The sequence below is a fragment of the Meriones unguiculatus genome, chromosome 3 (genome assembly GCF_030254825.1).
Source record: "Meriones unguiculatus strain TT.TT164.6M chromosome 3, Bangor_MerUng_6.1, whole genome shotgun sequence".
Classification (NCBI taxonomy): Eukaryota; Metazoa; Chordata; class Mammalia; order Rodentia; family Muridae; genus Meriones; species Meriones unguiculatus.
This window is the reverse complement of record NC_083351.1, coordinates 108,042,293-108,060,267: the sequence shown is the minus strand read 5'-3', so window position 1 is coordinate 108,060,267 and position 17,975 is coordinate 108,042,293. Positions and strand designations below refer to the sequence as shown.

Genomic DNA, 17,975 nt, shown 5'->3' with positions numbered 1-17,975 from the left:
CTGAATGTTCAAAAAAATTAACAACTATTTTATAAAATTTCATTGAGGTGATATTATGTCTTCAAGACAAACTTAAAAGAAGATGAAGTAAAATCTCAGTTATTTAAAAACAAAGTGAAAAATAGTCAATATTTAATTATTCTGCTCCTTCAAATGGAATGAATAAGAATATAATTACCTATACTTAAAGAATATTGTATTAGAAAATAGAAAACTTTAAATATTAAATATGCTTTGGAAATTTTCAGTGAACATGCTCATTTATTGGACAAAAATTAAAATATGAATAAAGAAAATCCTCACATTTCTTTAAATGCAGTGCAGCTTTCAGAAACATTTCCTTTCCTTTACAACTGAGCTGTCACAGTTCTTTTTTAAGTATTTTTCATTTATTACAATTTATTCACTTTGTCTTCCAGCTGTAGCCCCACCCTCATCCCCTCCCAATCCCACCATCACTCCCTCTCTTTTCCTCCCATGACCCTTCCCTAGTCTACAAATAGGGGAGGACCTTCTCCCCTTCCATCTGACCCTAGCTTATCAGGTCTCATCAGGACTGCCTTTCATATTCTGCCTCTGTGCCCTGCTACCCACCTCAGGGGAAGGTTTTCAAAGAGCCAACCACCAAGTTCATGTCAGAGACAGTCCCTGTTCCCATTACTATGTAACCCACTTGGAGTCTGAGCTGCCATGGGCTGCATCTGTGCAGGGGATCACACTGTTCTCCAGCCAGGTCCACTGCAGCTACCTCTGCAACAGTGTTCAGCACCTCTTCTCCCTTCCCTGCTCGGAAGGATTTTTTTTTCCCCTCTAAGAGAAGTTCTGTTGTCAGCCCTTAAGTTAACACTGTTTTGTTCCTGCTACTTAATCTTTAAAGTGGCATGTGGTCTGCAGTGTGTAAGACAGTGGTGTAAGCTGTCTGGAACTCACAGAATTAAATCACCTGCTGCTCTTGCTCCCAGGGCCCTTGTTGTGTGGTTCACGAAACAAGAATTGCATGAAATGTGACTTGCAATGCAATCCAGTGCAGAGAGAGCACGGTGTTTGCACTAATAAAGTAGTCGAAGTGTCATTTGACCAGATAGAATGACAGAGAACACTTTTAAACAAGGTTTATACAGGTGACAGATGAATCAGTGTATGCAGTGTTTGGAAAAATTAACAAGCAGAATGCTGCAGGGATTTGGTCACATTTTAGTTCTTCTTGAAGTAAAATTCACAAATATGGTAATGTTGTCTATATGCAGAAACAACTAAATAAACTTGTCATTCATCTCCTGGACAAACATAATCAAATATTATCAATAGAAAATATACTGTATACTGTACTTAACGTAGCTATACCATACAGAATTCACAATATTTATCTGAGTGGTTGTTTTCCTTAGTTCAATACATAAATATGGATCACATTTGTCAAGATAATAAAATTGGATAATTATTTTGCTATAAATATTATATGATAAAGCGTATGAATATTTAATCTAATTAATGTCATTACTTTTAAGTAATATCCTTGCTCTTAATAATGAAATCTTATTTTAAATTAAAACATAGTTAAGAGCCTGAAGAAATAGTTCAAGGTTAAGAGCACTCACTGCTCTTTCAGAGACATGTGGTTTGGTTCTCAGTACCCAAATGGTGGTTCACGACCATCCATAACTTCAATGTCATGGCATCAGATGCCTACTTCTGACATCCATTGGCATAGTTATGCAAAAGGTACACATACATACATACATACATACATACATACATACATTAGACAAAACACACATAAAATAAATAAATAATCTTAAAATGTTATTTAAAAACACAGTTAAGAAAGTAATAGTAAAATTGTAGCAAGAAATGTTAGAAACATTTGTTGATTGATATACAGATTTTCTTTCTTTGAGCTTTCCCTGGAACTTGTATAATTTTAATTTTAACAGTAAAATTATCCATCTATTAAACAAGTTTAGCTTCATAGTTTGGCAGCTACAGTGAATGAGCTGTAGCCATATCAGCCAATAAATCATTAGTGGATTAGGTCAGGGCTTTGTTTTCAGGACAACTTTGTTCTTGCCTTTGCTGATATGTCAGAACAACTTATTTCTCTAATGGAAAGCCATTCTTATCCAGCCGTGGTGGGTCTGATTGGTTTTATGAACTTCCTGCTGGGTCTTTAAGGACTAGGCTTCATTTAATGAAAACAGATTTGCCAGACTAAGTCCTAGGTTTAATTCTAACTGTAAAGTGTAATTGTAAATCCTATAGACTTTAGCAATAAATGACTCCACCCAGCAGGGGAGTAAAGTAGATGCAGAAACTCACAGCCAAACTTTGGGCAGTGTGCATACAGTCTTATGGAAGAAGAGGGGAGAGAAGGACACTGAGGGGACAGGCACTGCATAAGGAGACCAACAAAGCCAAAAAAGCTGGGCCCACTGGGACCTGCAGAGACTGATGCATCAAGCAAGGACCAGGCATAAAGGGGACCTAGAACCCCTGCTCAGATATAGCCCATAGACAGCTTGAGTAAGGGGGTCAGGGATTGTCTCTGACAAAAATTCCTTTGTCTATTCTTTGATCACTTGCCCCTGAGGGGGAGACCTTATCAGCCCAAAGAGGAAGAGGATCAAGGAAGTCCTGATGGGACTTGATAGGTTAGGGTTAGATAGTAAGGGAGGAGTACTCCCCCTTTCAGTGGACTAGGGAAGGCAGAAGGAAAGAGTGAGAAATGGTGGGATGGGGAGGAGATGGGGGAGAGGGCTACAATTGGGATGTAAAGTGAATAAATTATGAAAAATTAAAAAATAAAATAAAGAACAAAAGAAAACATTTAAGAACTATGCTCTAATTCTGTTTTGATTTTGTTACAGTAGTTTCCATTTTTATTTTTCCTTCACTTTATTGTGTTATTTTTAATTATTTTTGTGTCATTATTTTATCTTTTTAAAATTATACAATTAATTTCGTATATCGTATTTTTAACAATTTATTTAAAAGAAAAGTATAATAAATATTTGTGTGGGGATATTTTGGTTAGTATTAACTGAAAACCTTAAAGAGACATTGCATATGGAATGATTCTTTCCTGACTCTGTATCTTCTGATATTTTATCTTTCAAATTTCACAGTGCAATGGTATTGCAATGTAGTCATTTTGTTTGAGACACATTAGAAGCCCTGGGAGCTTTTCAGTGCTTTTTTTTTTTTTTTTTTTTTTATTTCTTCAGCATTGTCAGCTGCATAGCAGTCAATATCCCCATAGTTTTATTTTTGGCCTTCAAATAAGAACTCGCAGCTGGTGCTGTAATGTGCTTAATTTCTCCATCGAGCATAAACATTTAAAATTCTGTTTTTATCCACAGGGTTTCAGGAAAACATTTAGTGATTTCTCCCATTCCTAAACAAAATAGTGCACGCATAATCTCCCCTAAGTTACAAACCAAACATCAGACATCCTCTAATGGATGTGGCAGCCACTGTGCCCTGCTGAGTCACTTAACTCCTGTCAAGAAGGAGCTGGACATGTTTTTATTCTACTGTGGCTCTGCTTGCCCTACCAGTCAAGTCTCAGGGTCACCAGCTACTAACATTTGTCTGGCTCCACCTGACAGAGTTGTGCTGTTCTTTGCAGACTCCAGGAACACGAATACTGCAAAGTTAACACTGTGTGCACCTTCTGCCCCTAAGGGAGGAAAGTGAATTTCTATTGGAGCTAGGAGTTTTGGTAGATATTTTAGTATAGATAGAACAGTGCGATTTTGTTCTCTCTGAATGTTTCAAGCATTGTTGATATTTGTGTGTGTGTGTGTGTGTGTGTGTGTGTTTGTTGTTTGATGCAGTAGTTTTAATCCATTCTCTCCTGGATTTAATAAGCCACGGTGTCTCTAACCTTTTATCCTCCCACTCACAATGAGAACAAGAGAAAGGTGACTCATTCTCTAGAAAAATAAAATTTAAAATATTGCATAAAAATAAAATTAAAAATTCTATTTTTACCATCTCATATGTGTTGCTTTGTTTTCCTCTTCTGAACACATAGTCAGCCTTATTTGACCTCTTTATATTCATTGCAAAGGACAGTGGCAATGCAGGATCAACCTGACCTCACATCTACATAAAGGGCAGGGAACATTTCAACAAACTGAAGAAATAGGAATATGTGTTCACCAACATTCATATTCCAACATTTTTTTTTGTTTTGTTTTGTTTTTGTTTTTGTTTTTATATATATATTTTTATTATTTTTTACACTTTATTTGCTTTGTATCCCCCATAAGCCCCTTTCTCCTCCCCTCCCGGTCCTACCTTCCCTCCCTCTTCTTCACGCATGCCCCTCCCCAAGTCCACTGATAAGGGAGGTCCTCCTCTCCTTCCTTCTGATATTAGTCTATCAGATCACATCAGGAGTGGTTGCATTGTCATCTTCTGTGGCCTGGTAAGACTGCTCTCCCCTCATGGGGAGGTGATCAAAGAACAGGCCAATCAGATTGTGTCAGAGGCAGTCCCTCTTCCATGCTGTTACATTTACTTCTATTTTTACCATTATATTGTTATGCCATGTTTATGAACGGTTTGGTATTTAGTTTTCGTGTTTTAAGTTTGAAGACCCAACCACCTCTTCATTCACCACCACATTTCCGTTCTCCTCCTTTTCTTCTGAGACGTATCTGTCACTATAACTCATGGAGACTTAAGCTGACCATGAATAGGCTGGCCATGAGCCTTCATACTCCTCTGTCTGCTTCTTGAGTGCCATTATAAACTGACATGCGCTTACCTACCTGGTTAATATCTTCTTATTTAACCCTTCTCTTAATTAACACTCACATTTTTCATAAGCAGATTTCCTGATAGTATATTAATTTTTGATTCATTAATATTTATGTTTTCTAATTTCTCTCTTGTATGCTTGGTTGTATATGCATATAACCCTTCTGTATAATCAATAGTCAAATGGACTAAAGAGTTCTTGAATATCTTTATTAAAATGTTGATAAAACCTTTCTTTTCTTTTTCTTTTTTGCTGTTGTGATGACACATTTCTTTTTTGCTATATATGTTTTTATTTTTTATTAATTACAGTTTATTCATTTTATATATCAGCTGTAGCCAATCCCTCATTCCCTCCCATTCCCACAATCTAACACTCCCTTCCTCATCTACTCCCATGCCCCTCTCCAAACCTTTATTCTCTAAGAAGATATTTTTCTTAATGAGAGTGACAGAACTGCTCAGCAAACATGGGAAGAAACTCAGAAATGCTACTTCACTGCATTTTTTAAAAAAATAAATAAATAAATTTTAGTTGATTGATTTCTAGTCTCATCTGAAAGCTTTGTCTATATATAAATCATACGGCTTAAGTATAGTGACTAGTATGCAATTTTTTTCAAACTTATTTGTGAATCTAAAAGAACCATTAGATTGTTGTGTTTCTTTGGAATGCAAAAGTTTATGAAGAAGAAGGGTACCAGATGGTCACAGGGATGGCCTAACGGAGTTCAGATGAGAACATGCTGATATGCTGGACAGAAGGTTGCTGTTTTGGCAGACAGACAAGTCAGGCCACAGGATGTTTACAAACCTAAATGAACTGACAGAATTCAGAGCTGGAAGAGATATTGCAGTTATAGTTAGGGTTTTGTGAAAGGAAAGGCAAGAGGTACAGAGGGTGTGAGTCTTCTCCAAAGAATCCAGCCAGCGGATTATGCTGTGGAAGGATTGTACATTTTAGTTAGTTCATTTTGGTTTTAATCTTATAGCAGATGACAATGCAATAAGAAGCTAACAGAAGATAAGATCTTGCCAAGTACAGTTCATATCAAAACATATTACATAAAGGAAACAAAGACAAACTTGTTTCATGTGTGCACTCTAATAGTTAAGTGATGAATGGCTCTTACACCTTCTTGAGAAGTGGTGTACAAAGAAAATATGAAATCCAGCCTATTCATCTGTCTGGATGAGAATGTACTTCTCAACTGTCTTCAGATAAATAACAAACAAAACTTTAAAATTTACTCCAATTAGAGATACACTACTGAAACTCTCAAATGCTTTTGCTGCTGTGTTTGATATGGAAAGATGGTTTCTATAGTCTGATTGCCTATATTTCATATAAAATTTATGTTTAAGATTTCATTCTAAAACAAAGGACCTATTGAAATGACTAGGAAAGTGTTTATATTTCTTTCACATTCAAGTTCACATGGTTTTGATACTTTCTAATATATGTTATTTTAAAATGCAATTTATTAGCCACTGAATATATATATTTAAAACATTTATTATTTTAACTTTAATCCCAACTGGTTTACCAAAAGTAGGTCAGAAATTAATATCTACTATGTGGATCCTTTAAAAATATATAGAAACAGGATATTCATAAAATGAATTCAAGAAATTATATGCAAATTTCATGGCCAATAGTAATTTCCATTGTACTACTTCTATTCTGTTGTCCTCTATCATTTCTGAAACAGAGGTTGAAAGACAGCCATCAATTCAGTAATATACTCTACTCTAAATGTATGCATGAAAATAAAATCTCACAAATTTTTCAGTTCCAAAGTATTCCTGGTGCTTTAAAGCTCCACAAACCTACAGTTACTGTTGATATTATTGCTTTTCAGAGACTTTGGATTTCATTATTTCTAAGGCATCTCAATATTATTATAACATTTCTCCATCAAATATAGTATCTATGCATCGTCATTCACCATATTTATATAATAGACTTTCATATTAATTTCTGAATATTAAATGTGAATAAGAAATAATGAATAAAGACTATACTATTTTTAATAAGTAGAACAGATTTATTGTTGTTTTTACACTGAACTTAAAATGCCTGTTCACAATTACATAACACAATCACATTACATAATGTAATACAATTATGCTAATTGTAATCTAAAAATTTTAGACATTTGTGGAATTACTTATAGACATTTTACTCATCACATCTGTACCTTATGTGTGGTCTCACTGTTATTTCAAAACTTTTGTCGTTTATTTTCTAATTTTACCATTATATTTGGTGAGTTACTCTAAATTCACTATTCAGTTTAGAAGATACTTTTAAATAAGTAGACATACTTTTTGCATAATATTTTAATTCCTCTACTGAAGATATCTATCAAATTAAAGTATATATTATATTACATATGATTTAACATAGGATAATATAACACAGTCTTTCTTGATATTATCCAAACTCACTAAAATACCTAAACAAAAGAAAGTTATTTGACCTGTGCCCAAGCTAATCTATTATGAAATTTTCTTTAGCTTAACTCAAAGTATGCTAAGAAACACTCTATCAATTATTACTGGCATCAGCATTGTGAAGGTTTATCAGAAGAAAGTCCATTCTGACTTGATATAAATATATATTATGTATAATGCTTCCATGATTAATATTTGATAGCTCTATATTCTCTATATCAATGTCTATCAGTATATCTATGCATCATCTATCTATCCATCAGTCTATCCATCTATCTATATATTTATTACCACTTAATACCTGTCTTTTTTGTGAGTTTGTTTCTTTTTTCCATTTTTGATATTCTTTCCTGATGGTCCGCATTTCTTGTTCAAGTTCAGTAAGTGTTCCACCAAGTATATCTTTTGAATTTCCAGTCAAGTGTCAAACATCCCTTTTCAGGGTCTTGTTATTTTGCTGTGCTAAGCCTTTCTAGGTGAGAGGCTTTTACTTCCTGAATTCTCTGTTCTTTGCAAAAGAACAGAGATCTTTAGCTGAAAAATAATGAAACAGTTTTATGTCACCATTTCATAAAACATCTATTTATAACTCAAAAGTAACATAAATATTTTTGGTTTCTCTATTACTCACCATACTTAACTGCAATTCTAGTGTTTATCCTCAAGAAAATTTCAAACTATCAGGGTGTTCAGTGTTGTGGCACACAGGGTTCACAACTAGGTAATATCATTGGCATTTCCACCTACAGCCTGCATATTACCTTCAGTCACTGATGGACAGTGAGAAGGAGCCTCGCAGCTTAAATTCAGCTTGGCTTCTCTATGTTCTCTCTAAAGAATGTTCAGCAAGATTTGTACTGTTGGGTTTTATTATACATTTAAATTAAATGGAAATAAAGTGACTTAAAAGATTTACTGAAAGAATGGAAATGTCTGCCCAGTCTCTTGCAACCATAATCTTTATTTTCAGAAGTTTCCTATGACTCTGTACTGGCTTTATGCCATTTTCACCTTTTGAATTGTATCTGGTATTATGTCTATGTCCAAAATGTCTATTGTTTAATCTCTTGCCCTTCCATGCCATTCTATACCTGTCCCTGAAGTTGGATCAATTAATGGTTCAAATATGTTTCTCAATTTGAGAACTGATATATGCTGTTTCTTTAAACTTCCACTTCGTGTTGTATTGTCCAATTTACAAGCTTGCAAATTGCATATACCTATTGTACCCATGAAAGGAAATGTGAATCTTTAATGCAGAATTACTAAGTATATTTTGTTTTGCTTATGTCTGTCATAGATAACACAGCCAGCATTCTGACCAGGCGGAGGAGATTTAGTCGAACTATGCAGGATGTGTATTATCTGCCCATTATGATCTCTGATGGTGGAATCCCCTCTCTCAGCAGCAGCAGTACCCTCACCATCAGGGTTTGTGCATGCGAGAGAGATGGGCGCGTCCGGACCTGCCATGCAGAAGCCTTCCTGTCCTCCGCTGGTTTGAGCACAGGAGCCCTAATCGCTATTCTTCTTTGTGTTGTCATTCTCCTTGGTAAGTGGCTACAATGTGATAACTATGGCAACTCTATGAAGGAATTGAAGAGTAAGGAATTCATATGTGCAAGTTTGCTCTACCACCAGGAATGGAGGAGGGTTTCCCTTTCTCCAAAATCTCTCCAGCATGTGTTGTCACTTGAGCTTTTGATCTTAGCCATTGTCATGGGTGTAAGATGGAGTCTCAGAGTCACTTTGATTTTCATTTCCCTGGTGACTACACTGACCATTTAAGTGTTTCTCTGCCATTCAATAGTCCATTCAATAGTCCTGAGAATTCTCTGTTTTGCTAATTTTTTGCATTTTTTTATTAATTATTATTATTTCTTACAATTTACTCACTTAGTATTCTGGCTGAGGCCCTTTCCCTTTTCTCCTCCCAATCCCATCCTCTCTTTCTTTTCTCCCCCTATGCCCCACCCTTAGTCCACTACCAGGGGAGGATCTCCTCCTCTTCTATCTGACCCTAGCCTATCATGTCTCATTAGGAATGGCTGCATTTTCTTTCTCTGTGGCCTGACAATACTGCACCCCCAAGGGGGGTGATCAGAGAGCCTGCCATTGAGTTCATGCCAGAGACAACCCCTGCTCCCCTTACTAGGGAACCCAATTGAAGAATGAGTTTATGGGCTTCATCTGTGTTGGGCTTTTAGGTCCTCTCTATTTGTGACAGGCTCTAAAAGACTACTGATCAAGGTATTGAAGCAGAGGCTGAAACTCATAGCCAAACTTTGGGAAGAATGCATGGAATTTTATGAAAGAAGCAAGAGACAGAAGGACCTGGAGGGGACAGGAGTTCCAAAAGGAGACCAACAGAGCCAAAAACCTGGCCCCTGGAGGCCCTGCAGAGAATGTTACCCCAACCAAGGACAATGCATGGAGAAGACCTGTAACCACTGCTCAGATGTAGCTTATTTTTAATTGTATAATTTGGTTTGTTGGTGTTTTAATTTATTGAGTTAATTTATTGAGTTCTTTATATATTATGGATATTAGCCCTCTGTCAGATATAAAGCTGGTGAAGAGCTTTACTAAATCTGTAGCTTGTCTTTTTCTTCTGTTAAAAGTGTCCTTTGCTTTACAAAAGCTTTCCAGTTACATGGAGCCCCATTTATTGTTGATCATATAGCCTGAGTTGTTGGTGTTCTGTTCAAGAACTTGTCTCCTCTGCCAACGAGATTAAGGTCCTTCCCACTTTTTCTACTAGCACATTTAGTATGTCTGGTTTTATATTGAGGACTTTGAGCCACTTGGACTTTAATTTTGTGCAGAGTAATAAGTACAGATCTTTTAGTCATTTTCTACATGTAGACATCCAGTTAGACAAACACCATTTATAGAAGATGCTATCTTTTTTATTTTCCTTCTACAACTGCTTTGGAAATCAATTTGTTGCTTTCTTAGAAAATTGGGAATAGCTTTCTTTACCTCACGATCGAGCTATACCACTCTTGGGCATATATCTGAAAGATGCTCCACTCTACAACAAGGACATTTGCTCAATCATGTTCATAGCAGCTTTATCATAATGGTCAGAACCTGGAAACAACCTAGATGTTCCTCAACTGAAGAATAGGTACAGAAACTGTGGTACATTTATACAATAAAACTACTCAGCAATGAAAAATAAGGAAATCATGAAATTTGTAGGCAAATGGATAGAAGTAGAAGAAGAGATCATGCTAAGTGAGGTATCCCAGAACCAGAAAGACACTCATGGTATATACTCACTTATATACAGATATTAGCTACATAATATAAGAGAAACATTAAAATCTACAGACCTTAAGAAGCTAAACAACAAATAAGACCGTAGAAAAGATGCTTAATTTTCAATCAAAATGCAAACAGGGTAGACACCAGAAGCAGCAGATGAGAGGAAACAGGACAAGAGCCTAATATACATTTCCTCTGAAAGACTCTACCCGGCAGGGGATAGAAGCAGATGCAGAGACCCACAGCAAAACTTTGGGCAGAGTACAGGGAGTCTTATGGAAGAAGGGTGTGGAGGGATTTAAGAACATGGAGGGGACAGGTGCTCCACAAGGAGACCAATACAACCAAAAAAGCTGGGTCCCAGGAAGTCAACAGAGACCGATGTATCAACAAAGGACCATACACAAAGGAGACCTAGAAGCCATGCTCAGATGGGTGTCCTAGCAAGGGGAGCAGGGCTGTCTTGTCATGAACTGCTTGCCTGTTCTTTGATCACTTTCCCCTGATTGGGCAACCTTACCAGCCCAAAGAGGAATAGGATCCAGGCAGTTCTGGTGAGACTTGAGGGGTTATGCCCAGATAGTAGGTCAGGAGGACTCCCCCTTTCAGTAGACTAGGGAAGAAGGATAGGGTTGGGGTAAGTGCGGTGGAGGCTGGGTCTGGGAGGAGATGAGGGAGTGGTTAAAATTGCAATATAAAGTGAATAAATTAAAAAAAAATAAAAAGCAATGCATATGTGGATAAGAAACATGGCAACATGGATTTTTCTTATGATGAACTTTCACAGTGTTGATGATAAGTATACTTTGATAAGGTGTTTATCAGTATATTTGAGCTAAGCTAAAGAAGAATTCATAACAAAACACTTTGGATAAAAGTCAAAGAACCTTTGATACTTAAATATTTGAGTGAGTTTGCATGTTACCAAGAAGACTGTATCATACAGAGGATACATTGAGTCTTTGCAAGCTTAGAACTAGAGAAACACTTCATGCACATGCCATAGCAAGTAAACATATTCAGAAACGAAGACCAGAACTGTCCTGGGTGCAGATATATTGAGATTTTTAAAGAAAAGAAATTTGAAGGCATAGAACAGTAAAGAACTCAAGAAACAAAAAGGGAAGGGAAGGAAAGAAGATAAGGAGGGAAAGAAAGAAAGAAGGAAGAAGAGACAGAAAAAAAACATCAGAAACATGTAGTGTCATGAAAAAAAAAACACCACAGAAAACAAACAAACACATGTACAACAGATCTACTGATAATGCCAGAAGCAATTTAGAGAATAAATAACTTGATTAGCAAATATTTATCATGTTCAGCCACATGACAACTGGAGTTTTAGTGTGATATAGCAAGAAAACCATATATAGGGGCAGCAGAAATAGAGAGTGAGGGAAAAGTAGAATATGAGAAAGAGTAGAAGACATAGCACTTACTGCCAATTTGTTCTCAATTAAATAATCTCAAGAGACTCTCGCTATCCGAGTTGGAAAATTTTCAGTGAGACTGCCATGACCAGAGGCTGCCAATAGCAGTTGTGAAGCTAATCAAAATAATCACTGTGATTGTGCCACTTCATTTTCTACCAAATTTAATACCAAGATATTTTGGCATATAAAATAATCAACAGACATTTTGGAGGTAAACACATCTGTGATGATATCTGTTTGCAGAGAGCATGTTGAGATCAACATACAATAAAAGCAAATGCAAGCCACACAAGGATTATGTATGAATCTGGAAACCCCTGAGCAGTCCAAATATAGAGATGTTAAAAAATATCATAGGAAAAATAATCTAAAAAGTCATTTATAAGTACTTACCTAAATTTGTATTACCTTGGGAATAAAATTAATGAGTGAACCAGAATAAATTTACCTGAATTTTTGTTTTTGGAAATATACTATCAGGAAGGCTGGAAAATTATCTTAACAGTTAACAGCAGTTGATTCCATTAAAGAGGACCGAGATTCAATTCCCAGCACTATATGTTGGCTCACAAACATGTCTTACTCCGATTCTGGGCTATTCGACACCTTCTTATGGCCTCTGTGGCCACTACATGCAGATGGTGCACAGGTCTCCACACTGTCAAAGCATCTATACTTCTTAAGTTATACTAAGTAAATAAATAATTTAAAATTTATGTTAGGGCTGAAATGCACCAGAATGTGTAGAATGAGTGTGTGGTATTCACAAAGTACTGAGTTCAGTCCCCAGCACTGTATAAACCAAGTATGGAAGAACATATCTCAATCTCAGTACTCATAAGAAGCAGGTATGAGGATCAGGAATTCAGGGCCATCCTGCTCTATTGAGCTCTGTCAGAAAACTTACCTAAGTAATAATAGTAACAATAATCGCAAATTCTTTGTTACATTTCAAATAAGAGAGAAAAAAGAAATAAGGATAAAGTAATAAAAAATGAAAATATCTCCAAAGCACAGCAAATCATTGAGATTCCATGCTAGGTTATACAACTAAAGTCTTCTTTCAATATCTTGGGATTCTTTACAATATTAATAAACAGGGCAAAATCACTTTCCTAATTTATAACACCATGATTTTTTGATACTGTATTTCCCAAACAACTTATCAAAAGATGATATACACATATTACATATATAATTCCAAAACAGGGTGGATTATTTGAATATTTAAATTTGATATTCAAGTTTTCAAATTTTTTCTCTTTAATATGTCCATATAATTAACATCTTTATTATTGTTCTTAAAATGATGTGCTTCTGTTCATTGGATTTAATGAAAATGTTTAGTTCCAGTTTCAAGTGCTTAGAATGTTCACAGAACAATTAGGTAAAGTAGTAATAGCAAGAAAAGATTTTGTAGGAACACATAAAAGTAACGTTCTTTGAAAGGCTATTTATAGCACAAGGAGTTCTAATTACCTAGCATGATTCTGTATTCATAGAAATTTCTTTTCGTTCACCCACAAAAAGATTCTTTGTAAAGTATCTACTTAATAGCAACTTCTCCAAAAATAGGTGTTCAAAAAATATGAATGAAAATGGCCTGGACCACAATCTAGTCTGCTTCAATTATCTTCCCTGAATTAACCGGAAGCTGCCTGGAACTACAATGTGCGTCCTAGCATCTCATGAGTATAAATGACATTCACTTCACTCTGAAATCTATGCAAGTGGTAGAGTTATGTTTTCACTTTTATGTTATGAATGTGTGTGTCAGATAGTAAATAACTGTTAGTTACATGAAAAACATTAAACATTCAATATTTAAATAAGTACTGTTATATTTTGAAGGAATATATATTTTGAGGGAATGGAAAGGTGACCCACCATTTAAGAGTACTTGCTCCTGCTGCAGAGGTCACACCTTTGCTTTCCAACATCCATGTGACAGCATGAAAAAGGGCTCAAGCACCATGTTCTAGTGTCTGTGGGTCTCAAGCATGCATGAAATTCATTTACATGCATTCAGAATGGCACTTATACACAAAAAATTAAAACAAGTATATCTAAAAAGACACTTATCTTGACTACATTTAAACTTTTGCATATTAGATAATATAAGAAATCACAACTCAAGAAACATATCAAAATTCTTCAAATTTCATTACGTAAATGTGATGCACCCAAGTATTGAAGCATTTACACTGTGAAGAATTCAAATCGTCTGCTTATGTCTGTGATAGTGTTTTTATGCTTTAATGCTTTTTTATGTGGATAAGTTTCTATAACAAAGCTTCACTGAAATCCTTTTTTATTTGCGAGAGTATAAAGGAACAAAACACTGAGAAATGTCCAAAGCCAAGTGACCAGGACATTTTTATTACTTTATCCAATGCTTGCAATGTTAGTAACTGCTTTTGTTAAGAGACCATAAACCATCGTCTAGTTGTTCACTTACTTAAAAATGTGTGTATCTGAGTTAACATATGCACACAATGCCCGTATCAGAGAGTGGGAAATTATACTAAAAATATCATTATCCTTGGGTTGGCATTGTTATCTCTGCTGTCTTCTGTTATCTGTTATCTATCTGTTATCTTCTGCCTAGTTCTTCTACTTCATCAATAATTCTGTTGATTGTTGTGTTATTTCCCCTCTTCTTAGTCTCTGCTTCTTCATTTTTTAATTGATTAGAACTATAGCTCTGCAGTGAGGAATACAAAAATTATAAGGAAAATGTCATGAAGTGAACAATTTCTATACAGCAGCTTTATAGGAAAATGTCAAATATTAGTTCCTGATATTGTAGTTCAAAAGGAGAATAGATCAACCATACGTAATATACTTGCACTGACTTTCTATAAAGGACCAAAACTTAACAGGTTTGAGTATTACAGAAATATTTCCTGGCCTCTGTGAATATATACAAAATGATTATTCATAAATTATTAACAAATATTTTCCAGTCAAAAGTTTGAATTGGTTTCTTTCCATCACATTAGATAATGGATGGCAGTGAGAGCCAAGACACAATCTTAGCAAACGAGAATATTACAGATTCATAGAAATCAGCAAATCTACAATGGGTCATTGAACATATAGTCTTAGACATTCTGTGAAGTAACCAAATACCTGTGACATCATTCTGTAGTGCTCAGATCAAGATTGTGCTGCAATGCAATCTTAACTCCAGATGGAGTAGAAAATAGGAACTGGAAAATACTGATAGCCAATGTTCAAGAATTGTCTTCTTTCTGCTAACTTCATCCTGTTTCCATTTTTCTTCAGCCATTGTGGTTCTCTTTATCACCCTGAGGCGCAGCAAAAAAGAACCCTTGATCATTTCAGAGGAGGATGTGCGGGAGAATGTGGTCACATATGATGATGAGGGAGGTGGTGAGGAAGATACCGAGGCCTTTGACATCACAGCTTTGAGGAATCCTTCTGCTGCAGAGGAGTTCAAGTACCGCAGAGACATCAGGCCTGAAGTGAAGCTCACTCCTAGACACCAGTCGTTGTCCACCCTGGAGACTATAGATGTTCAGGAGTTTATTAAGCAAAGACTGGCAGAAGCAGACTTGGACCCCAGTGTGCCCCCTTATGACTCTCTTCAGACTTATGCCTATGAGGGTCAGAGGTCAGAAGCTGGGTCTATCAGCTCACTGGACTCTGCAACCACGCAATCAGACCAGGATTATCACTACCTTGGAGACTGGGGACCCGAGTTTAAAAAGTTAGCTGAACTCTATGGAGAACTAGAATCTGAAAGAACAACTTAGGGGGTTAATTTTTGGAGCTTTGTAGAATTTGCTTCCTGACCAAGTGGAGATATGACCTCAATCTGAAAAGGAAGTTGAGCGGAAACAGTACTTGGAACTGAGCAAGCTGTACACAGCTCCTGTAGAAACAAGTGCCCTTTTTATGATCAAAAGTGGGTTATTTAATTGGAAGAAAGTCAGATATAAAAAATATACAGAGAAAAAGCTATTGCTCCTTGTGTATATTTTCAAATGCTCAATAAAGTCTATGGTACTGTTTAATTAAGAATATGTGAACTAAGCCAAACAATGAATATTTATTTCATGATGTTGTGATTTCTTTTACCCAAAGCCAAATTACACAAGGGGGTGGGGCTTAAAATTACTGTGAGATCCGAACGGTGTAATGCACAGCACATGGAAACACATGGAGGTAGTCACAGCCTCCTTCGCTATTTTTTTTCTGGGAGTAGTTTTGAGACCCATAGTCCTTTATTATGACAGATCACATTTTTTCCCTTTGCTTAAATTACAGGGGGTATTCCCAATATATTACGCGACTCTGTCATGGACTTGAATATACCATTTTCCTCTGCCCTCCCCACTACTTTTCTCCATACACAGCTGATGGAGCATGGGGATTTGCTGCCTGCACTATGACATATGCAACTTCAGTGCACTGGTGATGCACTGTTCACAACATGGAGACGGAGGTCTCTGTCCTGTCCATCATCTTCTATGTTAACAGGAGACAATGTTTTAAAATTGATAAAATGAGTAGACTCCAATCATTAGATATGTCAGGGAAATTTTGATTTAAAAAATAAATACAAACCTCATCCTGAATAAAACATTATAAAGTTTTTGTGTTTATCTATCTGTTTTGATCCCCTTTCGTTTTAGTGCATTTATACTTGAAATGGGTTGTTTTTTTTCTGACGTGTCTATACCTCACCACATTTCACTTATTTCCACCTTAGCTGGGCATTGATAATGTGTAAGCCATGTGCTTAGGTTTGATCATTTTGTGTTATCTACTGTTGTTTAGCCACCTTCTTCCTTCATGTGGTTTCAGATTTTCAGTTTCCCTGGTCAGTCCTTGCACATGTGGCACTTACAAAAAAAAAACAAAAAACAAAAAAAACAAAAAACAAAAAACAACAACAAAAAAAAAAAAAACATGTAGGAGCAGGCCAAAGAAGTAGAGGAATCACACAGATGACCCCTGAAAGAGATACCTGAGAGTCTCTGAATGTCAGGGACCCAGCTGCAGTGTAGAAATGGCAATTGATTTCCTGCCTACCTCACAGGGCTGTTGTGAGGACAAAGCAGTCACTGCAGAAACAGCTTGCCAAGTGCAAAGTATTCTGCTACCTGAAGACTTACACACACCCAACGTACCAACACCAATAGCTTTAACATATATACAAGCATACATTTTACCACATAATTATCTTAGGGTCAGAAAATTTTATGAAACTTTTAAGAGTGAAGTGAAGCTATTGTTAAATAAATATGTGATACAAGTCTAATAATTTAAATATTTTTCAAACAATCTCATTTTCCTTATAACTTCCTGGGGCTTTTTAAACTTTTATTTAAATAAATATTTCTTTCCCTTGCTTTCAGGGCTTTATGTGAAGAAAAAAAAAAGAAAAAGTAGAACATTAAGGTACTACTATTTGAAATTACCTCATCTGTGTATTCTTGGCAAGGTGGAATTTTTAAACACAAAATATAAAGTATTTGAAGGAACAGATTATTTTCATTTAATCTTTAAATTTATTATAATATAATGTCCCTGAAAATTATACAACATTTTCTGGTTCTATCCTTATGCAAACTTTGGGACTGTGCCTCTGTTTGAAACTGCCTTGTGCTGTCTTAGTCAAGTTTTGAGGTTTGGGGTTTAATTTGAATAATTCTCAGTTTGTGTTCTAAGCCTGAGGAATAAAATGAAATTTAAGCTTTTTACAACAACTTATATTCCCAGATGTCGTTTTATCTTTATTTTTAAACATCTTAAAGGGGTGCCTTCCTGTGTAAGGCTAAATCAAAGACACAGAGGGGCAGGAAGAAGAGCCTAAGGACCCCCATGGTCTGCTTATGCTAACAAGGAAGCATCCCTACTAAGGAGACTGCTTCTTGGTGAGCACAGTGAATCTAGATCTCTTGTTTACTGGGCTCTGGGGGCCTAGGACTGTTTCATCTTTAACATTCCATTTAAGTTTTGGATTGAGATTTTGCAAAATTTAATCAGTGTTTTCAATATATAAATATAATCACCAGGTTA

At 35.9% G+C, this 17,975-nt stretch overlaps 1 protein-coding gene across 5 annotated transcripts in view; it reads left to right on the top strand.

Moving 5' to 3' along the window:
* The window catches only part of Cdh18 (cadherin 18), a 1,064,923-nt gene extending 1,047,582 nt beyond the window's left edge, over positions 1 to 17,341 (top strand). For 3 of the 5 annotated variants that reach the window (XM_060380420.1, XM_060380419.1, XM_060380418.1), the window contains 2 exons: positions 8,522 to 8,773; positions 15,213 to 17,341. In XM_060380420.1, coding sequence (XP_060236403.1) covers positions 8,522 to 8,773; positions 15,213 to 15,703 — 743 coding nt within the window. In that variant the 3' untranslated portion in view covers positions 15,704 to 17,341. The remainder of the gene's footprint in view (positions 1 to 8,521; positions 8,774 to 15,212) is intronic. The other 2 variants (XM_060380422.1, XM_060380421.1) reach the window with 2 other exon arrangements.
* Positions 17,342 to 17,975: the final 634 nt, after the last annotated feature.